The 26,505-nt window shown below is 40.9% G+C and overlaps 1 protein-coding gene across 1 annotated transcript in view; it reads left to right on the top strand.

Annotated features, from left to right (window-relative positions):
* Positions 1 to 26,505, top strand: part of LOC147666505 (cytochrome P450 2D6-like) — a 307,017-nt gene that overhangs the window by 105,522 nt on the left and 174,990 nt on the right. Inside the window, exons 6-7 of the mRNA XM_086949032.1 lie at positions 8,515 to 8,688; positions 19,755 to 19,896. Of these exons, the coding sequence (XP_086805158.1) occupies positions 8,515 to 8,688; positions 19,755 to 19,896 (316 nt within the window). The remainder of the gene's footprint in view (positions 1 to 8,514; positions 8,689 to 19,754; positions 19,897 to 26,505) is intronic.

The raw sequence follows: 26,505 nt of genomic DNA on the forward strand, positions 1-26,505 counted from the left end.
ACTAAGCTGTCTGATTTCTCCTGTCTTCACAAACGTAGACTGCTTGGAAGCTAAACTGCTGAAAGAAACAATATATAAAATCAGGGTCCTTAACTCTTTCCACGCAGACATAATCGGTGTAGGACCTGTCCTGATTATTTTATTGTGAATTGCACCTGCCTATCCTATTATGGGCACGCCCCCAGGCCAAGTCTGGTGGGTTGCAAGTGACGGAAGGACACAATTGCTTCTAGAGTCATGCTGACTATCATGAGAAGCCCAATAAACACACATTTTTTCACATATTCCAATGCACTTTTCTGTTTGTTAACTATTCTATATCTATTACGTGTTGAGTGCAGTGCATGCATGTATAGAAAATCGGCCTCTTTAATTGATTGTTGTGATTGTTGTTCCAGTGCCGGTATTAGCATCTGAAACCATAACCCTGCGAACAATGATCAGCCAGTAGCTGCCACGTGCTGGGTACCAGTAGAGCCTTTATCCCTGCTGCAAACATCCCGTGTGGTCATTAATGCAAGTCGCGTGTCGCGAGAAAAGAGGCACTAAACATTATTTTCTTAGCCAGTCCTTTTGTTAGGATCGGATATGGAGCCAAGGAGGGAGTAAGCCAACTGGGCATGTTGTTTAACTACAAATTATTAGGTTTATAATTGCATCGTAATTCTGTTTTTGGCATGAGCAGTGCCCAGCCTCCCTTAACAAGGTGGTTAGTGGAGCTGCCCCTGTAAATTGGATGTTGGCATAAAATAGCCCTCCTATTGCTTTCAAGTGATACCGAAATATTGCCGACCCTGCAGGCCTTGCTGTCCGTACATTTGAATAGTGTTTGGTGCAGAAAACTAATGAGTTTCAGGGCCTTGTCAGAGAAAGAAGCACTATATATTGGTGTAGCGAGCTACCCATCTGCTAATGAGCTTCACCGCGTTGTCAGGGTAATGAAGCGCTATAAGTGTTGTCACAATATTGCACGAGACAGCTGCCTGAGACACACCCTTTGGTAGGTGGTGCACGCCGACGTAACTTTAGGCGATGCCCATTGTCTCTGGAGAATAACTCTGTCCAAAGTAGCTGATACCTGTGAGAGCTCCAGCAGTCTACGTAGACCTGCATTTTGTACATGACTGGGCTGTTGAGCACCATGTTTAATATTCAATATTCACTGAACATTGAAGAGTCAGTGAGGTTTCAGGAGACAACTGGTTGTTTTCCATAATTAGGTAGTCTCCCTTCAGCAACACAAAACAAAAAAAAACAGTTATGATTTTACTCTCATGTTTCTTTAATTTCTTTTCCTTTCATCGCTATAACGTGGGTAATTAAGGCATCAAAGATGGAAAATTACTAATTATCGGCAGGACGGCGTTTGATTTCAATTTGTAAAATGTAAACCTCTGAACCAGAGTGGTATTTGAGCAGCAGCCCCTTTTCGGCGCTTCTGTGTCTTAAAATGTATAGAAACACATTCAAAAGAGCACATGAAATGGTGTCGAACTTCCTTTCAATGCTCATTCGAAGTCAAATATTGGTGTACAGCTAGAAATACCACTCATGGAAAAAGAAAATTGTGTTTTTTAACACAAAAAGCGCCTGAACAGGTGTGTGTGGCTCTGAGTGTGTGTGTGTGGCTCTGTGTGTGTGTGTGGCTCTGTGTGTATGTGTGGCTCTGTGTGTGTGCGTGGCTCTGTGTGTGTGCGTGGCTCGGTATGTGTGCGTGGCTCTGTGTGTGTGGCTCTGTGTGTGTGTGTGTGTGCAAATGCAATAGATCTAGCATTTGCGAGAGAATAAGCTATTGGCATTTTAAATGACAATGCCATTTATTTATCTGTTTTCAAAACCAACACATAAAAAAAAATGTTGTCATTAACAATGTCAATAGCTCTAACTTTTGCAAAGGCGAGACCGTTGCATTGTAAATGCTTGTTGCAAGTGATATTAAGGACAAACTATTGTTGTCTGACAATATTTAAGGCCTGATGACGAGTTTGGCGGTTTTACTGCCATATTGCCACAGCCGCGGTCCCAAGAAGATGGCTGTGGCGGCGGTCTCCCGTCTGCTATATTACTATGTCACCACTCGGTCAGTAGCGGTGTTTCTGACGGCAGTCAAAAACACACCTGCCACAACACATATGAAAAAATATTTCCTACCTCTTTGTCCTGATGGAACAATAGGCTAGTGTAAAGTCCTTTTCTGTGAGCTGGAGCAGGGTTTTTGAAGTGCAAGTGTGACAGGTGACAGCTCTCACCCCCATCAAGTCAGGATGCCATTCCTGCCAATATCCAGCCCCCTATTGGGTAGCTGTGTGGGAGGAATACACAAAGACCACCTGCCAACTACATCTAGTCACCTGACCAAATAACAGGTTGAAGGCACCAATTGTTAGGGCAGAAAAATCAGGACCTGAGATTGTTCAACATAAGTTTCCAGGCACGAAATAACTGTAGAACTGCTTTTGGAACAAACTTTGCTTCAAACAGTTAGCTATTTTGCACACACAGAACACTAAAATATTTAAACAAAAGAGGTTTTCTTGGCAAAAAATTTCACTTTCGGTTCAGAGAGGGGTTATAAGTGTTCAGAAATTTGATGGCGCACAACGTGTAGTTGTTAAGTAGTCACGAAAAGGTAGTATTGGTTGGTGCTGCTTGTACAGAGAGAACCCTAAAACTCTGAAACCAAAGGGTGTAGGAACTAACCCTTATGATAAGTTAAACAGCCAGTAAAGCGCACAAAACAATCGTAAGGTTATGAGTTTTCAAGGTAGAGTGTTCAAGGTTAACATCACACACGATGTTCTTTCTGTCTTAGTTTAATGGGTATGTGAGAGGGACCTGGCCTCAGAGAACAGCTGCATTATGGGAGATGGAGTCCTCACAGAACTCTGTGATGGTATAATGTCGGATCCTAATTCCGACGCGATGCTACAGAACACTAGAATTCTTGGGCTCCCCAATACATCACCGGCCCCGGCACTAGAGGCATTGGAGGTGCTTGTAACACAAGAGGCAGTTGAGAACTTTTTTTCATTATCTGATCCTTCCTCGGATGAGATTATGAATTTTAGTAAAGATTGGGCAGATTGCAGTGAAGATAGTAGTTCTGCCGAAGCAGGATTAGAGGAGTCAAGACATAATGCAATGTCTCCACATTCGAATGCTTCCACGGTTAGAAGGCGAAAGAAAAGAGGCTCGCATTGCACGACCGGTATGGTCATTGAGGCGCGCGCTGAAACACACGAAGGGCTTGAAACAGCTATTGTGGGTTCTGTGGAAGAAGCGGGATTAAAAACTGGAGAGGAATTTGGGAAGGAGGACGCTCCAATGAATCCTAAAGAAATAACCCTAACTACTATCTATACCACTATGATGAGTCATCGTGCCTAAAGCAAGGCATAAAACCTGCTCACTCAGGCAACGTGTTCAAAAGTCAAAAATGCTGTGCGACGAGCCATCAAACTTTGCACTGAAACAGCTAGTAGAGTGTCGGAGGCTGAGGCAAGAATTCTGGCACTGGAGGAAGAAGCTATTTAACAAAAACGTGAACTTGAGAATGTTAAGTGCACAAAGATGATGTTATTTCATACAAACTGTCTGGGCTGGAGAATCAGGCGCGCTGGAACAATTTATGCTTTCTCAGAATACCTGAGAAGAAGGAAGGGGTCGACGTAAGAAGATTTATTATCGAAATCTTGACCGAAGCATTCACCGACCTCTCATTATGGGACTGGTCAAAAGAAGTGCAGAGAGCACATAGATTCCCATTTAATACCAGAAAGCCTAGGCCGGGAGAGGAAGAATATCCCAGGGCTATACTAGTTTGTTTCAATAACTTTCTTGCCAGGGAAGAAATCTATAGTTTAGCCCGTCCCGACAAAAAAGCTGTGGCTAAGAATTGTTCATTTTCCGTACGACCTGACCTCTGCCAGGCTACAGTCTCCCAGTGCTGGCATTTAAGGCAGCTAATACCAGAATTTCCAAAAAAAGGGGCTACTGTATTCTTGCAGAATCCAGCTAAATTAAAAACTGTGGTTAAAGGGCAGACAACATTTTTCCTTAGAAATTAAAGCAAAGGAGTATTTAGACTCTTTATGAGGTCTAAAAACCAGGGTTTGATTCAGTAAGAAGTTCACTTACTAAAAAACATTGACCTGTTACTGCTACTGTTATTGTTACTATCAGATAAACAGTGATAGAGTTGATACATGATATTTATATCTATTATGTTGCGAATATCAGTTATCTATCACGCTGCTCTTTGACTACTATATGGTTTTTCCTTTTTCTTTCTTCTCTCTTCTTCCAGGGTTTCTCGGGTGGGGGGCATGGCAATCCATACTTTACAGGAACTGATGGTTCCTGTGCCTCATATGTTGGGGAGGTGGGAGGGGGGAGTTCTTTGGATGGGGTTGTGTTGGGAAGGGGGGTGGTGGTGGGGGTGTAAGGCAGTGGTAGATTTCGTGGTGCATTCAGTCAGACAGATTAATACAGCATGTGTTTTTGGTTCAAGTGTTGGTCGAGAAGGATTTATGATACCAGGCGTGGTGTTAACTCTATGTCATTATGAATAAAAAAAATTTAAATATGTACGCTTAATATTAATGGCCTGAATGACCCAAAGAAGATAGGGATTTTGCGTAAACGAATTCAACTTTCACGGATTGACATTTTGTGTTTACAAGAGACACATATATCTTGGGGTAAACACAATATATTGCATAGCCTGGGGCTTGATCTTTTAGATTGTTCTAAGCAGATAGGGGTAAAAAGAGGTATTGCGATACTTATGAGACAAGGGGTTGGAAAATGTGTCAGAACTTCAGCTGACAAATGGGGGCGGTGGGGACTAGTGGAAATAATTATAGAGGGTAATACATTTTCATTGTGCTGTCTATATGGTCCAAATCTGGATGATAATGAGGTGTTTGATACAGTTAATCTAGAACTTGCCTCCTGGCCTCAACCCCTTATCTTCTGTGTAGATTTGAATATTCATGTGGAAGCTGAGTGCAATATCAGGACACTAGGGAGATATAAAGGCCAGAAGGTCAGGATGTTTAGAGCTCTGCGAGCTTTAGTAGTAGGCAATGGGTTATTTGATGCTTGGAATAGATGTCAACCTACTGACCCTGGTTATACTTTTTTTTCATCACCACATCAGAAATTTGTTCGACTAGATAATTTTTTTATTTCTTCCTTTTTTTTTAATACGTTTAATATTGATATTATGCCCCAAATAGCCTTTTAACCATTGATCGGGCTGTCTTATATGCCTTCTTGGCTGATCAAGTAGCTATTAAATATAAACAACACAAGGCAGAATGCTATGAATGAGCAGACTGGTAAAGTTTTAGCTCAAAGGCTAAGACAAAAAGCTGTTATGAATGACATAACAAAAACCATCGATTCAGAAGACGTAGTCCAAGAAACCCAAGCCGGGATATTAAAAGCATTCAGTGGTTTCTATAAATCACTATATAATAAATTGGATAATGGCAGTATCGTACATAGGGATCCATTGGACTATTTGACGAATATTGATAGTTCCCCGATTGATGATGCAGATAAAACATTCTTGGGTGCCCCAATTACCCCAATTACCTGGGATGAAATTGAAGCTGCTATTTTGGGGTTAGCTTCAGGCAAAGCGATGGGGCCAGATATGATCCCCCTAGAATTTTACTGTGTCTTTCAAAAACGCTCAAACCCGAGTTACTCAAAATCTTCCAACAAACTTTTCAAGGATATTCACCAATATCCTGGTCTATGGCTACCATAGTGATTTTTAAGAAGAAAGGGAAAAATGGAGAGGAACTAGGATCTTATCGGCCGATATCCCTCATAACATCAGATAGTAAAATCTTCTCCAAGATACTAGCTAATAGATTGGAAGACATAATGCCAACGGTTGTTTCTAAGATCCAGAACAGCTTTATAAAAAAACGGGACACTACTGATTACGTTAAGCGGATTATTACTTTATTAGATTGGGCACAGGCCACGGGATCCCCAATCGGCGTAGTCTTGCTCGGCGCTGAAAAATCTTTCGACCGGGTCGACTGGAGGTTCCTGTGGTCTGTTTTAGCCTGGAAAGGGCACCCAAGAGAATTTATCTGTGCTGTGCAGGCATTGTATACTAATCCTAAATCAGTAATTCGGATAGCTATGCACACGTCCGATCCTTTTCCGATCACAAGGGGGACAAGGCAAGGGTGTCCTTGCTCCCCCTTGTTGTTCGCGTTATATATCGAACCTTATTTAAATAGTTTAATAAAAGATTCCCCCAGTTGTATTACATCGAATAGCTCACAAGGTCTTCGCTTATGCGGACGACGTTGCGATCATTACTGCAGATGTGGCTTCTGCCCTACCTAAAATGAAAGAACTTGCTCAAGAATTCGGGGAACTATCTGGATATAAATTAAACATCACGAAAACCCAGGTAATACATTCGGATGTATGCAGACCGGATGGTATAGTATTTGCTTCCACAGCCTCTTATCTTGGCATGACAATTTCAGCTAAAGTGGAAGACATTGTCAGGCTTAATACAGATCCATTACTGCTTTCTGTTAGTCGAACCCTTGAAAGGCTGAATAATTTACATTTATCTTTATATGGTCGTACAAATGCTGTTACAATGATTATATTTCCAAAATGTTTGTATTTATTTCGTACTATACCACTCTTGTTCCCCTCTGTTTTTTTAAATAAGTTAGATAGAACTGTATCCAGGTTCTTATGGGGGTTTCGGAGAACCAGAAGATCTCTTAGATGGTGTGTAATGCCGAAAGAAAGAGGAGGGCTAGGGTTTCCGAATTTTCGCCTATACAATTGGGCAATCTTTCTAAAAACTATGGGTATCTTAATTTTTACGGATTTTAAGCTGGATGAAGCTATGGCACACTCAATTTACAAAATGCTACTTGGAGCTGAAGCTCGACTATGTTTGCTCAGGTTTATAGAACTGAGTTACTATAAAAAAACGAAGTTTAAAGTCTTGATCTCAGCGTGGGAAATTTGGAAACAATTTAATAAAAAATTTAGTTTTTGTATAAAATGGAATTATTTTTTTGGGGGAACCCTCGACTTCCTGAAATCTTTAGGGATTCTGTTATTCAGAGATGGTACAATCTCAAAATCTGCTCACTCGGTGATTTATATCAGAATGGGCAACCGGTATCATACTCTCATTTACAAGAAAGATATTATCTTACAAGAGGGGATTTTTTTAAATATCTACAAATCCGCAGCTTTCTTGAGTCCAAAAATTTGCAAAATACCAGCTCTATGAGTAAAATGGAGGTACTGGAAAGCTGCAGGAGAAAAAGTAGAATTGGCATGATTTACCAACTGATGCTTAACAGAATCAAAGATGATCTAGAGGTCTATACTGATAAATGGCGGAGATATCTCGGAATAGAGCAAGTGGATATAGATCTCTAAAAATGGTGAGTATTGTTTTGTTCAATGGGTCATTTAAAAGCCAGCATTTTATGTCTGTTTTTGATTTGTATTACACACCATCTAAGTTGGTGAAATGGCAAGCATCAAAAGGTACTAACTGTAGTCGTTGTGGACACATGTCCGCCGATTTAGCCCACATGCTTTTTCAGTGCCCGAAATTAGCTCAGTTTATATCAGGAGTGCAAGGCTTTTTAAATAATATAATGGAGTAATCACCAATATTATCATCAGAATTAGTGATATTAGTGATATTAGGAGTTCAAGCTGAGCAAACGGCTATTATAACGATGGAAGAGGAAGGCTTTCTATGTATAGCTATGTCTGTTTGTAGATATTGTATCACATCCCGATGGTTAGAAGCTGATCCTCCATTTTTTTCTCACTGGCAGTCTAAACTACTAAATATTTACCAGCTTGAAAACGCTGTATACAGACTTAAGGGCCGGAAAAAGAAGATGTTTGGACAAAAATTATGGGCACCTATTAGTAATTGGATATAATTCCTTAGCCTGGATTAAATTTTATTTTAAAATATTGTATACCTGTTTTTTTTTGCTGTATGTTTTCATGTATATTCCTACTGTGAAAATGGTGATTATGTTCTTTTCTGTGATTAATTAATCAATGGTGATATAACTGTGATTATTTTTTATCTTTTTATTTCTTATGTATCAAATAATCATCCACTGCCAAAAATAAAAAAATTAAAAAAAAGAAGAAAAAAAAGAAAGAAAAACAACAGGTTAAAACTTCAATCTGTTGGAAAAAAATGTATTCTAAGAACATATTCACTAAAACGTGTATGTGCTGTTTACCTTTCTCAAAATATAAATGTATCTTGTTTGCAGAAAATTCTACTCAAAATGGGCAGGCAATGTCCCACATTTTCCTTTTTATTTAAAGAGAAATTAGACCATTGTAGATAAAGGCCCGTTCTTTGATGCTGGTGTGTAATGGCTATAGTATTGTGGGAAAAGTCCACTGTGGGCCTGTGGCTGAGCTTGAAGCACTCCACCTCACAGCTTTTCTTCTTCTTGCGTCCTTCAGATGGTGAATGTGGTCCCTGCCTTGGTTCACGTCCCAGGAGTGAAGCAGAAAATATTTAGAGCTCACAACAAACTCTTCGACTTCCTGCGGGATGTTATCGCCGAGCACAAAGAGGGTTGGGACCCGAGTGTGAAAAGGGACTTCATTGATGCCTTTCTGGAGAAAGTGGAGCAGGTAATGGATAACATTAGACTATTGTGGTCTTCTAACTGGAGGGTGGACCCACTTTTTTGTATTGTTAGCACTTTTTTGTTTACATGTGCCCATAAATACTATACTTGTGTATATTCGCAAATGGCTCTGCAATATTACCAAATCTTCTAAAAAGGAATTAAGCTCAATACATGAAATAAAATAGGGCCCACATTTAATCAAGTTTGCTGCCTCTGTGAAGTTTCCTTTGTTGCATGCCGTTTTTAATGTTGCACCAATTAAATCATCTCTGAAGTAATTTAAACATGCTTTATTTTCAATTAAGTTGAAATTAGCAAGTAAGCCAGAGGGCTGAAATGCATAAGCTCAGAATAAATCATCAATGTCCTGTGAGTGATTTGTGCCTGTTTCTTCATCATTAAAACATATATATGCAAAGCCCTAATTTAATAGTGCATACTGAGAAACCTCAAAAAAACTTCAAGTTATTTTATAGAATTCAAAAGCCTTTTTTCAGTTTCAAGTGTAAGTTTAAAATATAATTCAAACCCTAATGTATGATAAAAATATATTCTGTGGACCAGGTGAAAGATTTACAAATTTCTTGGATAAATTCTCCTGACCTTCTGCACAGGAAGCAGCCAAAGCTCTTGTGAATTTCCCCTGAACTAGGAGGGAATCCAAATTGTCTTGCACTGTTAGCAAAATGATTGCCTTAATTCACCTACTTAAAGCCATTGATGTTACCTTCTTTTCCCTTTCAGAATAGACAAAAATGTTACGCCAGTAGGTAGTTCTACTTAGGACGTGATCTCTATTAAAAAGCTGTTTTTCAGTTGCCTATATCTTTTGCACGGCTGACGGATCCACACAAAATGTTCCCCAAAAATTTGACACTTATTTCAGCTTCTGTCTGGAAAGTTTTGGGGTGGCCTGTCAAGCAGGGGCCGAGAAAAAGGGGAGGTCCAAAAATGTGTTTTCCTCATTTTAATTCCCTTGGTAGTTTTGAACATGATTACAAGCGGAACTCCTGGACGGAATCGCACCAAATTTGGCAGAAAGGTAGCTTTTGTTTGCAGATCACACTTTCTGTGATTTGGTGTGAATCTGTTTAGTATTTTTAGAGATATTAATTTAAAAGCATATGTATATATAGGGACACAGATCCTCCGTGGATCCACCCGCGGGGTATCCGCAGAATCACGTGCCAAAGCAAAGTGCTGATTGGCTAGCCTCACCTTCACAGAAAAGCCGCAACCGCCATATTATGTGACGGGGACCAGTCCCCAGGGCTGAAAAATTGTTTGTATTTTAAATGAAGGGGCCAGGTGAGTGCTTTCCTGACCCCTTGTGTATGTTTAAAAAAAGGCCAATCATGTGTATTGGGGGTTGGAATACCCTAAAAAAAAGAAATTACCACTCACAAGATCCGTAGATCTCTCATTGGGCTTAGGCAGCTTAAAAAAAGTATATATTTATTCAATAATGAGATTTTGGTGTGAGTTTAAGGGGTTTTATTAAAATCATTAGCAAGTATTTATTAGTCATCAATAAGTAATCAATTCATCAGTCATACAATACAGAACAATTGAATATATATGTCTCAGCAGAGAGTCTGGACAGGGTCTGAAAAGTCTTCCATGAGGAATCTAAATCTACTCTGGCACCATCCTCTCCTTCACATTATTTCTTATATCCATACACCATACTCCTGGCTAGCACTATTCTGGATCGGTTGACTCACCTTTGTCACTTTCGTTGTACACCTTCTACTACAGGAGCATGTATACTTACTCTCACTCTCTACTTTCCATGTTAATCAACACTATACGGTTGTCATCTTTTGACTGATGATTTCGGATTAATTATGGCTACCTATGGTATATTAATCAATCACGGTTACTCACCTCCTTCATTCGAGTTTCGCCAAATGGACAAACTTGTCAAGGATTTAGCAATCTATGCCACTGGCTGCACGACTGTTGTGCATGCAATAGAGACATTCCATATGGGTAGTGATGTCTCTCTAAGTGATTTTTCTGTTATTCCCAGCCCTGAAGATTCGCGTGAGCGATGAAACACGTGTCGGCTGGCTGCTGTTTCTATGTAATGAAAATTAAGAACTGAGGATTTCAGTTTACTCAAGACTCCTTCGTCATTCTGTCATTCTGCTACCTTACCCTTTGCAATTTTGTACTTAGCCAATGATATGACTATTGTATGTACTTTCTAATGTGTGTGCATAGGGTATCTGTTCTAATGGTTTGGGTCTCACCGGCTTACTGGTTAGACCATTGAGTGGTGTCACAGGTTTTCCATTCACCCAGTTGCAACACCAATCTATGGTCGCTATTCTGTACACTTATGCACGTTTGATTTCTAGCAGTGTGCCCATCTTTTACTGCCATTACAACCTTTCCCTGTTTCAAATCCCTGTTCAGTTTGCTTTGGTTGGGTAAATCTGCTCCTACAGATTTTCAATCATAGAGCAGTATGGGTACACTTCGTCTGCCTTCCGGCACACACTTGGTCCAATACAAAGGTCACAGGGGAGGGGCCAGTCTTTCCATACATTATACTACGAAGACTTATCATGCAAGAGAGATGTTTTAGCAAATAGGACCGTTCCTCTCCACAGTCTGCTATACATACCTGTCAGCATGGGAAGAGGTATGAGCAAGAGATACATTTTTCTCAAGCCTGACTACAGACTCCGCTCACCCTGGTAAGATGTGTTAGTGGACACCACCGTGTGTTCCAGACAGCACTGCACATTGCTGTTACTGTAGGGTGAGGTCTCAGGGTAGGAAATGTTGGTAATTGGAATCAAAGAGCGTGTTAGTATAACTATATGGATAGAGCAAGCATGTATGATTCTAGTAACACTGAGCTTTTATATGTAATTACGGCCATTTTAAATATAATTGTGCATATCTTATATTTTTTAGGAAGATTTCTGTTGTCAAAAAAATTTTGGCCCGAAGAAGGTGGCGTCTATCAAGTTTTATCCACTGAAATGCCATGTCGACAACTTTAGATTTTTATCTTGATATATTTGTGTATTTTTAAGGTGAAGCCATGTAGATAAAATGTACATGCTTAAAGTGATAGTTCTTTGTTTCTATGGTGAAACTATCTATGGAAATGTATAACTTGTATAACTATATATAAATATCAGATTTCTACCTGAAGAAAGTCTAGTCTGGAAGGGGGAAGTATGTGTCGATTAAATATACCATCACTGTGATTTTAATGATTATATTGTTTATATTTGAATAAATGAAACATTTTTACATATAATAAAGTTCATTGTGTAGATATTGGAGTGAATGTAGTGTGCGTATGAGAGTGCAAGACTTCATTCTGCTGAATATATTATTGAACTAAGTGACACAAGGGAGACTTTCTTTTGTTTTTGATTATAACTGACCCTGTCCCTTTCTGTTATAAGGGCACCTCTCACATTTTTATGGAGTTTAACAAAGGACCAGTCATTTATGGTCTGGCTATAAGGCTATTAGATCATTCCACCCTATGAGGGCAGAATGCCCTGATTAAAAAACAAAGGCCTCCTGGAAACTGGTCAGTCTTTGAAACCCTCTGTTGAAAATTGGGCTATTAGTTGTCTGACCATCACAAGTCATAGGTCCACAATTGTCCTTACTGGGAACTAAACACTCCATTGCAATGCTTGACTCTCACAGGTTATCGATTTGGAGCTGTCTAAGGTATACTCAAGGGAGGTGGTGTGGATAGCAATCTCCATTCACTGGCATGCAATAATAACACTCAATAAATGATTGTCCAGTCAGTACTTTTACTTTAGAACAAGATGTACATACACACACTACTAAATATTATGCAATAATTTACAAATATATACATTGGCAGGCGACAAATACCATATGCAATGGTTCAAGAACAAAAACCTACATGCTACACTCATCATTGGGTACCGTTATGCAATTAGGAAAACGATACTCCAGCACAAATGCACCTATTAAGGACAATAAAACATATCTACTGCAAGCATTAAGCATTGATATTCTTATGGTGAGCCAATAAAGCATTTGTAATGACTAAAACATGTTTGGGTGTTCTATGTGTTTTTAACCCGTTTACCGCTGCGAATATTTCGCCTCAGTGCGAGCGTTCCACGGAGTGGGTGGGGCCGCGTTGGCCGTTGGCCATTCGCAGCACCAGCGAGGTAGTGCTCGCGTCGGCCAACGGCCGACTGGAGCACGGAAGGGGTTAACCATCAAACTGCATTTATAAAATCAGCGTCTAGAGGGCGTCACATTTTATCGAAATTGTGTTGCAACCATACAGTTGGCCCCTAGAGGGCTTAACAACATCAATCTTATATTTATACACTTTTCTGGCCTTTCAGGCCTCCTGAATTTCAACATACACATGGCCCCTAGAGGGTGTAACACACCGGGCTGCACAGCAAAAGCTCCAGCCATCAGAGTGTTTAGAAATGCAAAGGAAATCCAGGGGAGGTGATCATGTTGGGGTCCGCCCAACTTAGGGTGAGGACTCTGGAGATCCATGCAGTGGAAAGGCTGGATCCTGGAAATATGGGCAAAAATGCAGGCAAGAGATACGGCCCCGTAGGGCATTATGGAGTGCTTCCCCGGGTGTGCAGAGAATTTCTTAGCAGCGGCTCTCCCGCTGAGCCATGCAGAGCTGGGTCAGGTTTCCTTTTTCTTCTTTTTTTTATATTTTATCAGACTGTTGCCCTGTCTTTTCTTCCTGAGTGTGTCCAGTCCCAATGGGAGCTGGCGGCACTCTTCCGTCCTGCCCATTTATGCAAACAGGCGTGTTGCAGTGGCTGGCTTCCTTTCCCCCAGTCACAGGCATGGGGAACGGGAGGGCAAGTAATGTGGGGAGCACAGTGGTACTGCCCCTCTTTTCCTTCTCAAGTTGGGTCCCAGGGGTGGGGTCAAGGCCCTGGGCAAAATGACAAAATGGGGAGGGGATCTCAAGCACACCCACAATTTTTTTGTGCTATCCTGGGCAAAGCAGGGGGAAACAAGGCATGAGCCAGGGAAGTATAAAAACTCCTGATTACAGATAAGGTGTACAGATATCATTTTGGGAGTTACATATTTGGAGTTGTTGCACAGAGTACACTCTAATTCAAGACACCAATGCTCTCTGTGGATGTACGTCATGACAATGCGGGCTTTTACACTGCGCTGCCATTACGATGCATCCTTTACAATGCAAGTCGACTTGCGCTGTAGACGCAGGATTTTGGAATAGTATGATTTACTATTCCAACTCCAGCCTACGCAACAGTAGGGAAGGTGTTGGAATAGTAAATCTACTATTCCTTAGTATCTAGCGCCATCCAGCGCAAGTCGTTGTAAGGACTTGCGTTGTGATAGCAGCGTCATAATGGCAGTGCGGTGTAAAGCCCGCATTGTCATGGCTGTCTTCCCTCTCTGTAGGCCAAGTCGGAGTGATACTACACACTAAGGCAGTTCTCTCCCTATCTGTATAAAGGGATGCCACTACAGGCAAAACAGTAAAGCCCACTGACTTCCCCTGTTAGTGTACACTACCCTCATAAGGCCTATCCCAGGTGAATACCTAATCCTGCAGAGTCCCCAAATTCGCCAGGCTACTTGTGCGCTGTTACAGGATAGTGCATGACAGTAGTCTCCCAAGTGCATCCCCCACATGTGTGCACAGTTTGTGCAAACATGTTTATTTGTATCCAGCCAAGTGCTCCTTACTCTTTTTGCATCGCAGTGGCCATATTGCAAAAGGTGGACACTGGTGGCAAACACTCTTTATCTATTTGCCATGTGATTCGCATGGGTGAGACACCCGCAGTGAGACTCAGCCACAATAAAAAGTCCAAAATATGAGTGATCAGAAAAGCAAATAAAATCCACCCTATGGCTCCAAAACCTTTGATTCACAGCTGTTGCTGTGAATGTTTAACAACTAACATCCATGCGCAGGGTCACAGCTGTTAACTGTTTGACATTCACAACAATAACTGTGAAAGGAGGCTGATGTCAGTTCATTCAGCTGATCCAGGGAGACACAAGAGCTGAGCAGAGTTTTTCCCTCCCTCCTTCTGATGCTCCAGTGGCACTGTGAGATATGGGAGGAGGGAAGGGGGAGCTCCTGTGTGCCCTGCTGCACAGGGTCTGCATTTTGCTTTACCCTGAAGAATCCATATATCTTGGAAAGGCCCGGTAGAGAGAGAGGCAGAGGATGTGTATTTGGACATTGAAACGTTGAGAGCAGAAGACCTATATCAGGATGTATAGGCTGTTCCTGCTCCATTGTCTTCAATGGAGATCTCAACATTCTGGTGTTCTAATATCGATTCAAAGCCTGCTGTAGCAGACTAAACCAGCCATTGCAAGCCAACTCCAATGTTTTACTACTGTATGAAAAGTGATGGTATGTAGCACTGTAGTAGGACTTCAATGACTGTAACACCCAACAACAGCAAGGTAGAACGCTAGCAAACATTGTGGCACATGATGGCTGCACATCCAAATACATCCTTATGACCTGCCACCACAGATCATAGTAGTTATATAGGACTCTGGGAGCACAGAAATAGTGCCAGCATAATGTACTAGACACATATGCAGCACTAACATGACACACAGTAATGAGGATGACAGTGATGACAGAAGCACAAACAGATAGGGTAGTGGCAGCAAGAGGCATCAGAGAAGGAACATGGAGAAGAAAGTACTACTTACAAAAAACATATAAAACAAGGGAAATGGATAAAGGTAGCAGTTTCAAACTGACCAGACAAGGCAACAGGTGATAGGATGTTGTTAATAAATAAAAATAAATTCAATTTACGTGTAGAAATAACGTGTAGGCCTAAAACGAGAAGCCACATTTTAAAAGGCAAACTGGAGCAGTAGGCTTCCATAGATACATATGTCAAGTTAGAAATCCTTCTGAATGCAATTTTTCTTTTCCTTTCTTCCCATCTTCTGTCAATAATCTTAGTAATGTGAAGACGTGAGTAGTTCAGTGATACAAATGTTCTGAGCTCACATGATTTAATGCAGAAAAAGTTGGTGCTCGACCTTCCCATAGAGAAATACTCATAGAATACAATAGTGTATTAAATGATGTAGTTTAAGTTTCATATAAATGTTTCTTCATGAATATTTTGCAAGTTGGAATGTGTGAGTAAGGCATGATTTAATTTGTGCAATGACAGACATAACCGTGAACTGTTTTCTTTTATAGAAGGAAAAGCAGTGGGAACTAAACATCGACTTGTAGAATGTTAAAAAAATTGTTTAGTTTAACACTGAATATCTGTAAACTTTTTGTCTTGAAACTGCTTAGACAATGGTAGCAGCCCTGTTCCCAGGAAGGCACCACAAAAAGATTCACTGAGAAAACCTTAGGGATAAATGACAAAATGTTATATTCACACGTGTTGTCAGAGTAGATTTATATTCCTCATAGAAGACTTTTCAGACCCTGTCCAGACTCTCTGCTGAGACATATATATTCAATTGTTCTATATTGTAGGACTGATGAATTGATTACTTATTGATGACTAATAAATACTTGCTAATGATTTTAATAAAACCCCTTAAACTCACACCAAAATCTCATTATTGAATAAATATATATATTTTTTTAAGCTGCCCTTAGCCCCACGAGAGATCTACGGATCTTGTGAGTAATTTCTTTTTTTGGGGGTATTCCAACCCCCCAATACACATGATTGGCCCTTTTTTTAAACACACACAATGGGTCAGGAAAGCACTCACCTGACACCTCCATTTAAAATACAACTTTTCAGCCCTGGACACTGTTCTCCGACACGTAATATGGCGGTTGCGGCTTTTCTGTGAAGGTGAGGCTAGCCAATCAGCACTTTGCTTTGGCACGTGAATCTGCGGATACCCTGTGGGTGGATCCACAGGGGATTTGTGTCCCTATATATACATAATTTGTTTATTAATATCTCTAAAACTGCTAAACGGATTGACACCAAATCACAGAAAGTGTGATCTGCAAACAAAAGCTACCTTTCTGCCAAACTTGGTGCGATTCCGTCCAGGAGTTCAGGTTTTAGTCATGTTCAAAACTACCATGGAAATTAAAATGGGGAAAACAAATTTTTGGACCTCCCCTTTTTCTCGGCCCCTGCTTGACAGGCCACCCCAAAACTTTCCAGACAGAAGCTGAAATGATTCACATTTTTGGGGAACATTTTGTGTGGATTCGTCAGCCACACAAAAGATATAGGCAACTGAAAAACAGCTTTTTAATAGAGATCAAGTCCTAAGTAGAACTACCTACTGGCTTAACATTTTGGCTAGTCTGAAAGGGGAAAGAAGGTAACATCAATGGCTTTAAGTAGGTAAATTAAGGCAACCATTTTGCTAACAGTGCCAGACAATTTGGATTCCGTTATAGTTCAGGGGAAATTCATAAGAGCATTGGCTGCTTCCTGGGCAGAAGGTCAGGAGAATCTATCCAGGAAATTTGTAAATCTTCCACCTGGTCCACAGAATATATTTTTATCATACATTACAGTTTGAATTATATTTTAAACTTACACTTGAAACTGAAAAAAGGCTTTTGAATTCTACAAAATAACTTGAAGTTTATTTGAGGTTTCTCAGTATGCACTATTAAATTAGGGTGTTGCATATATATGTTGTTATGATGAAGAAACAGGCATGGAGCACTCACAGGACATTAATGATTTATTCTGAGCAAATGCATTTCGGCCCTCTGTCTTACGTGCTATTTCCAACTTCATTGAAAATAATGCATGTTTAAATTACCTCAGAGATGATTTCATTGGTGCAACATTAAAAATGGTATGAAACAAAGGACTGCAGTTCTTGGTGCAAATGCTGATATTTGCGGCAGCCATGTCAGTGTGTGTATTTACTGCTCAAACCAGATGGAAAACAATTTCTTCTACCTTCCATTTAAAGTTCTTAAGTCTCTCATAGACAATGCAATGTTACACCTTGCATAGGGTAAAAATATCAAATGTGTATAATGTAGCTTACCTGCAAGCAAATCCACACAGTCCTTTGTGGGATGCAGGCATGGTAGCCCCAAACAAAGGGGCATTATATCAAGAATGGCATTATAATTATCGCCGCTTTAGCAGGAAACTGCCGCTAAAGTGGCGATAATGGGCTTGATAATATGCCCTTGAGAATTCCCATAGAAGCCCATGTTCACACCGGAACATGGGCTTCTATTGGAATTCACAGGGGCCTAAATGCCTTGTTAACAATCTCTCTGCCCCTCGCCGCTGCCGTGATTTTCAAATTGCATACATTCCCACCGGTTTTCGTCTATACAATTGCATCCATTCAATTCAATATTTAACAACCCTTTATGTTGATAGGATTGTATCATATTTCCACTACAGCAGTTCTGGACTGGTGCTTTAACTTGATAACATGAGGGTGAATCACGGAAAAATAATAAAGCTCAGAAACAGGCACTGAGCCCTCATGGAACAAGCCTCTACTATGCTCAGTCAGTGATAAGTGTGCAGACTGTGCGTAGAACCCGTCCCTCCAGAGACCTAAATAACATTAGGTGGACAATCACTTACTATGTGCAGTCAGGACTTAGTGTGCAGAATGTGTTTGGAGCCCACTACTTAAAAATGTGCAAGCCCCATTAGCTGTTTGTGCCCCTTGCATGCTCACTTTGCATTCAATGAGCAGACTGTGCGTAGGGGTTACTCTCTCCAGGGATCCAAGTCCCATTAGATGGGAAGCCCCTATCCAGAACAGTCTTTACTCATTGCGCAGACTGTGCAGAGAGCCCTCTCCCTCCAGGCATACAAGCCTCCTTTTGTGGGAAAGGACCTACCACACACAGAATGTGCTCTCCATGATGCTCTTCATGAAGGATTTACTGCCTTCAGACAACCAAGTACAATTAGGTGGGTGAGCCACTGCTACAGAGAGCCCAAGCTCTCGGTGCAGCTGTTCACAAAGAGCTCACTCCTTCCACATACTCAAGCCTCCTTGCATAATAAAGGGCCTATCTGTACAGTTAGGTATGTTAATAATATGTTATAAAAACCCTAGACATTCACCAAAAAAACAAAGGTTAAAGTGACATTATAGTTAGGGTACTATAACGTTTTGCTTTACCTTAAAAAACCTTTGAAATTCACTGAAAAAACGTTTAAAGTTGCGTTACTGTTAGGTCTATAAATAATATCTTACTTTACGTTAAAAAAAACTTTAGAATTGTACTGAAAAAGAAGCAACGTTTAAAGTAAGGTTATAGTTAGATGAAAATGTCTGTTAAAATACATGTTCGTGTTGAATACCCATTTTTATGACCAGAAGTTTCTGGTTATTGCTCTGTGTGCCACAATTCTGGACAGGAAATATCAAGATTGTTAAATCTTGCACATTCAGTTCTTTTCAGTTGACTCCTGTGCAAACAACAGCCTCTTGCCTTGAGGGACTACTCAATTTGACAACTATAGTTCTATCATCTGAGGGCTTTTCTCGGTCTCTTTTGATCATGCTGAAGCATAGCAGGTACCATGGATACAGTGAGAGAGTTGGAAAACACAGGGGCTTAGTTTAATTGGGTGGGGGGGGCTTCTCAATTCACACTACTTATTTGTACACGGATTGCAGTACAGCAATCCTCAACAACAGTATCTGGGACTATGTCTGGCTACAACACATTGCCCAAAAGGGAGTAGCACTGGTTTCTATATGTCCTCTCACCTCAAATGATGTTATTTTGGAGGTTTACGCTGAATGAAATGTGAATTGTCTGTATTTTAAAAAAAAATGTCTTCCTAGTTTTCCAACTCTTCAAAGAGAGCAAGCAAGTAACATAGTATTGTTTGCTGTGTTCCAGGATTTCTGGTCCAATAAATGTCAGCTGTATTCCAGCTGTATTCCAGGCATAGTTATATCTGTGTGGCACATAATTAGTTTCCTCAATTTTTCCCACTCTTCCATTATCTAAGTTGCATCACTACTGAAAGCAAAACTACACATTGATTACTACCGGTAACTTCACTACACATTTATTAGGCTGCATTTATGTTTTTGTTTCTGCAGATGAAAGGTTATCCCAGTAGCAGTTTCAGTGAGCCCAATCTCTTCTTGACAGTAGTTGACTTATTTACAGCCGGAACAGGGACAACATCCACCACACTGCGCTTTGGGTTCCTCTACATGATTCTCTACCCAAACATCCAGAGTAAGTGCCAACTTCATTCTAGATTATAAATAGGCTGGAGGGGTTAACAGTACTTGAAGCAATATGGGTTGTGTGGTACCAAATAATGCACAGGCAGGATCACCGCCCCTTGTTGAAACCAGTTTATGTTAGTATGAAGCCTACCGGTTGAAGTCTTTTTGTTGAAGGATTTAGAGAGAAAACAGCTTTCAATTATGACATATTTTAGTTCTCAGAGCATAATATAATCATACATTATGGTATTGTGAAGAACACTATGTCAAGGATCTGTGACAAGAACCATGCCATGACTATTATAACTTTTCTCTTTTAGGTATTACCCTTTCAGAGTTACATATACTAATCAATCAAAAGAGAAAGTGTTAAAATAGAATGAACATTTAGTTCATGCTCTTTTTCCTTGCAACATGATGATCAAGGCTGCTCGGATATATATTCATAACATTTAAACTGTGCTGACTGTTCTGTTTTTGTTCTAAATATTTAGAAAATATAGCAAAGTTTCATGGAAAGCTTATATCTGAATGTTTTGTTTGTTGTCATTATTAAAAAATGCAGCCTTGGAGAATAAGAACAGGTAAAAGGGCATAAAGCCATTTTCTGTCAATTATTTTTCCGAAAAGTTCCACCATTGACTAAATACTTTTATAGACTCAGAAGCTCAGAGAGTTAAAGGAGCGAGAGGGACCTTCACGTCAGGTGACAAGAAGCCTTCCGTACAGAATATCACCCACTTTAACTTTAGGCTTCAGGAAAAGTGGTGGTTTTACTAAACTACACCTGTATGTCTCATGAGATTGATTGCTACCTGAAACACATCTCACTCAAATATTGCTTAGTGGGTTGTTGGGTGGTCGCAGTGCAGTCGATTTTATGTCTCAGTCCTTAGTGCCAGTGGGTCTAGAGAGCCAAATGATGTGCCTTAAAATATTGTAGAAAATGAATGAACCTTGCACCAAATATTCTAATATTTGAGTTGTAACAGTTATTATTTTAGTCATAAAATATTGTTGGGAAAATGTAATGAATGTGTTTTTTTTATATGATGTGGTTATGCACTGTGCAATAAAGTCACAATTCCATATCAGGTCAAGTCAGGTTCCTTTGTCAAATCATATCTCAGTCCTGGGTGCCTGTGGCCCAGATTAGTCACGATTTTTTGAAGAAACAAGTGTAAATCATTTAGAAGTACCCAAAGAGTTGAATACGAAGAAAATGCAACACAATAAAAATCCAACACCACTTTCAAAGAAGAGTTTTTATCATTATCTTTAAATAGACACCTCTACGGCAAGATTCCACTATAGGCTTCAAGAGATATGAATTTTCAAAGAAACAATGAATTACAGCTTTTCACTAAAGCAATACATTCTTGTAATCTACAGTGGCTCATGGATTAGGGTCAGCCATGACAAGTGACCTGAAAACGGCTATAAGGGAATTCTTGTGGGGAACAATTCTGACAGTGAGCCAGTCAAAGGGACAAGTCAGGTCCAGTGGATAAATTACCTCGCAGTATATGCAGCCTCCAGTCCAGTTCCAGATTTTATGAGCAAATCACCAAAGAAGCCAATGGAGTTCTCCCAATGCAAGGGATGCAGGAATCTTTAGGTGCTCAAGGATTCTGAGGATGTTCAGCAGGTGTTGGGATCCTACCTGGGTCCACCACTAGGACCACAAGCCCTGAAAGGTGACTTTGGCCTCAGGGTGGATGTCTCACAACGGGAAGTCTAGGTAAAGTCCAGCACAAAACTAATTGCCACTGGTTTACTGGTCTCCAATTAAGAAAATCACAGCAGATCTGTCTTTCTTCATTCCTATCTCCAGCCTAGAAGTGATCTGAAATTTGGGTCCCTATTTTATGCCTACTACAAGCCTAAGGGACTGTGGTGGCTATCTAGTCAATGAGCTGCCAAGTCCTTTCCCACTTGATGATGACTTACTGTGAAGTTACTGTGAAGTGAAGCCATTAGCTAGCACACAATTCACTATGCCTCCCACTTCCAACATTTATAAGAAAAACAAGGGGGACCCAAAAGGTACCTGAGGACCAAGGGTGTATGCTATTTCAAGAGACAAAGGTCCTGAGCACATTGAAAAATGTAAACAAATGTAATATAGAACACAATAGTAACTATATAGTTCTCCTGTCCAGCCGGACCAGGGATTTATTTAGATAGAAGAATAAAATTGAATACAAAAGCGACATTTACCGAAAGTAGGGGACAGTCCTGTACCGTACTTGTGAAGAAGACAGAGTAGTAGAGAGAATTCAAAAGTCAGAGTTTACAGGCAAAGAACCAGAGCAACCTGGACACTTTTTAAATCAGTGTAGGTAGTGTTCTCCAGCGTAGACAATACACAATAATACATAATAGTTACATGTATGTCCACTTAAAAAAGTCGAGGACGTTTCGATCCATTGCTCTAATAAAAACGGATCATCATCAGGACTAAAAATTAAATTATTTTGCCTGGTTTGAATAGTACGCCTGTTGAGAAAGTGAAACAGGGAGGAAAGAACAAAAAGGTTTTTCTTAGAGGGTAAGGAAAGTCAGCATTTTAAAGCGGTATTACCGCATTAGCATTTTTTCGGAAACGCAGTGAGCCCACTGGTATTGTGCCATTGGTGAAAACACTTGAAAAGGTAAGTTGAGGGCGTGCGAACTGTATTGGACCACGAGATAGCGTTGTGAGGTTCAGGAGTGACCATGCTGCGCAGTGGGTGCAAGCCGCGGTGAGACATCATATTAATGCCTGACGTATAATTTCCTGCTAAGTGAGTGGCCGCATTTGTGCATATCGGTTCAAGGTGAGCGGCTATGGCGGAGCTGGTATCAAGGCTTTACTAGGTAGAAGTCATGCCATTATAGAGGGGCTATCCTGGATTGGAGGGCCACCATCGAAGGAGTTAGCAACCACCGCAGTAAAGAGTTGCCGACAACGGTTGTGCACGACGGTACCGGTATTGTGAGGAAGGGCGAGTTCAGGCTTACCTCGGTTGCGAGGGATCGAAGTGCAAGCGTGGCGTATGCCGCTTCGAACTTTTGTACAAGATACGTTATGGGCTTGCGCTGCAAAGGCAAGGATTTAGAGTTAACTGACACATGAGGGATATCACATACAACGCTCATGTCGGTCGATGTGCCTATATCTTACCGAGAATGACACTGGTTTTAAGTCGTTAGAAACTTCAGTAATCGTGTAGAATTACACGTCCTTCCGCGCGGTCTTGAAATGAAAAGATCCGCTGTTGGGAGAAAAGGGAGTGGGTTACGGGGAGAGGTAGGGGGTGAGGAGCGGGCAGCCCAGGGGATAGTACACTTACCACATTGTTGAACGGTGTCAAGTAGTATCGGCAAGGACGGCGAGAAGCTGCCGGAGTGCTCTTGCCGCTCGGTGCGCCTAAGGAGCAATGCGCGGCCATAATAAGCGTCAGTGTCAGGTGATACTATGTCACGTGCCCGTGAGATTGCAAGTCATTACCGCCAGGGCACGTAACTTGTAAGGGTGAATGATGACATGATAATAGGGTGTAAATGAATCATAAAGTGCAATTTAAAAAACGGCGCGAGTGAAGGGCAAGGTTCAGTGACAGTGAATCAAACCTGTGACTTATATACAGATTCTGAAGGTATTAAACATTTATACATAAGAGAGCAATGCTGTAGTTGGTCGAAAGTCAAGGTTATTCACCAAATTACATATTAAAGTTTATGATGTCAAGTTTATTTGTGGATATCAGGCTACAATAATGTAGTCCAGTCCTCACTTCTGTTGAGGCCAGTTCGTATAGTGTCAAATTGGATGATGCTCTTTAGTTCTTCACGGTCCATGAGCTGAGCTAGGTTGCCGCCTCTTGGTGGTAATTTGACAACCTTTAGTATTGTCCATCGAATATCATCCTCGTTGTGGTTCTTTTCTGAGAAGTGTTTCACCAGTGGTGCGTTGGGGGTCCTGCACCTAATCCGACTCCTATGTTGACAAGTTTGGGTCTTTGCTTTTTGAGTAGTCTGTCCCACATACATTTTCAGGCAAGGGCACAATATCTCATAAACAACATTATTGGAATTACAATTAGAGAAAGATTTCAGTTCAACATTGAAACCATTATGGCTGAAATTGCGTGTCTCAATTGCATATCCACAGACGTTACAACCACCACATTTGACGTGTCCTAGCAGTGGGGGAAGATTTCAATTTGATTCAATAGTGGATCTTGATGTAGGGGCAGGTAGTGCTGCTCTGACCAGATGGTCCTTAAGATTCTTGCTTTTGCGGAAGGCAAAGAGGGATCTCTCTAAGTTAATGGGGCCTGCATTAATCGTGGGCCAATGCTTAAGGATAGACTTCCTGATTTTATTTGATACAGGCGAAAAGGTAGTGACACACGCTATCCTTTCTGATTTGTCACGTACTTTTGGTGTCAATAGTACCTCTCTCGGGCAATACCATGCCCTTTTCGGGTAGCCACGTTGTTTGAGCTTGTTGGATAGAATGTTGGCCTCCCTAAAGTAATCTGATTTGCATGAGCAATTTCGTCTTATCCGTAAAAACTGGGAATATGGCAGAGAGTCTTTTAATGCCCTAGGATGATTACTGTCATAGCTCAGGAGCGTGTTCCGCTCCGTAGGTTTCCTGAAGAGACGTGTGAGTAATTCACCATCTTTGTGGTAGATTGTCAGGTCCAGGAATGCAATTTGTGCTTTGTCATGCGAGAGTGTGAATTTGAGGTCAGCGCAATTGTTATTCAACCAGTGCAGGAACTGATCTAACGTGTTGATATCAAGATTCCATTTGAGGAAAATATCATCAATATATCGGTGCCACAGCCCAATACCTGAATGAAAAGGGTTAGTATCTATCAGGATTGAGCCAGTTTCCAGTGCATCCATAAAGAGAATTGCCAGGTTGGGGGCAAAAATGGCCCCCATGGAAGTCCCCTTTATCTGTTGATAATACACATTATAAAAGGTGAAGAAATTCCTAGTCAGACACAACTCCAGGAGTTGAAGAATGAAAAGAGTTGGTATTTTATGTGGGCGTGGACGAGAGTCGAGTTTTTTCTGGATGACAAGTAGAGCCACTGTCTGAGGGATGTTCGTATACAACGACTCTACCTCCAGTGTGCATAAAGTATTAACTAGAGGGTCAAAGGGACAGTGTTCTACTAGGTTGACCATGAACATAGTGTCCCTAACATAACAGATGGTTCCTGGCACAAAATCTTTTATGAAAAAATCAACAAAGGCACCCAATGGTTCGAGGACTGAGCCGCTGGCTGAAACAATTGGTCTACCTGGGGGACTATCAATGCTTTTGTGCACTTTAGGGAGAGTGTATATGACTGATAGCCGGGGAGTTTTTACATTGAGAAAACTGAACTCCTTCTTGCTCAGATACCCTTCAGCACAAGCGTCGGAAGTGAGTCTGAGTATAGTTTCCTGGATGTCCTTAGTGGGGTTCCCTGCTAATCTTTGATAGTGATCTGTATTTGCTAATTGGCGTAGAATCTCCTCTTTATAGGAATCAATGTTCTGAAGGACAATCCCACCTCCCTTATCTGCACTTTTTATTATTAGTGAAGGATTGTTCTTAAGTGTGCTAATGGTATCCTTCTCTTCGCGGGAAATATTGAAGGGAATAAACAATGTTTTCTTCTCTAGGGCTTGGAGGTCCTTTTGGACTAGTTTTTCAAAAGTCACAATTTCAGAGGGAACCATGCTAGCAGAGGGCAGAAATGTGGATGGTGGGTGAAAGGGTATACTCGAGTGGATGGTAGGTGAAGGATGTAGTTGAAAAAGGCTTTTAAACGAACTAACCTGAAGAATCTCATGAGTTCCGTTTGTAGGTCTATGAAGTTAGGACAGATCGTTGGAACAAACGATAGGCCTTTTTTCAGGAGTTCCAGTTCAGGGTTTAGCAAATTATGGTCAGACAGATTAAAGATGGGGATAATCTCAGGGGTAAAAGCCAAGGAGAAGTCCCCTGTGGGGTCCGGTGCCTCATTGGAAATTACCATTGGTAATAGTTGTTCCTCGTCCTGCGTTCTCCTGGTGGGTTGACCCATCTCTGTGGTTTCTTCACCCTGCCTCTTTGTGGGGTTTGTTGTTGGCCTGTGCCTAAAAAATTGTGCTGTGCTCCACCGCCACGTCTCGAATTACTGGCCCCTTCGTCAGGATCTGAATTATCCGAGGATTCCGCAGATGTGTCGGAGAATCCTACTAAGGTCTGACGTTTATTGTAGCGGCCCCACGGTCTATTGCTCTGGGGGTTAGAGTAAGCTCTGTTGGGGTAGAAATCTTTCTTGAGGTAAGGGTAGGTGTTCTCGATATTATACACCTTGATATCTTTTTTTATTTTATTGGCCTTTTTATTTTGCTCAATGCGGTTGAAGTTCGCTACGGTTTTATCAACTTGGTCAAGCAATTTTTTGCATTCAGCACTGGGATCTGAGTAGTTAATCTGTTTCAAAATATCATTTATTTCTTGTCCTAGGGATTTCAATGTCTCCGTTGCTATATCTATACCTAGTGCCAACCAATGCCTCCAGCAAGTTGTTCCTATATAGCTAAAGTTGGAAATATATTTTGGGTTATCTGTGAAAAT

This window comes from Lissotriton vulgaris, unplaced genomic scaffold (genome assembly GCF_964263255.1).
Source record: "Lissotriton vulgaris unplaced genomic scaffold, aLisVul1.2 SCAFFOLD_2750, whole genome shotgun sequence".
In the NCBI taxonomy this organism is placed as follows: Eukaryota; Metazoa; Chordata; class Amphibia; order Caudata; family Salamandridae; genus Lissotriton; species Lissotriton vulgaris.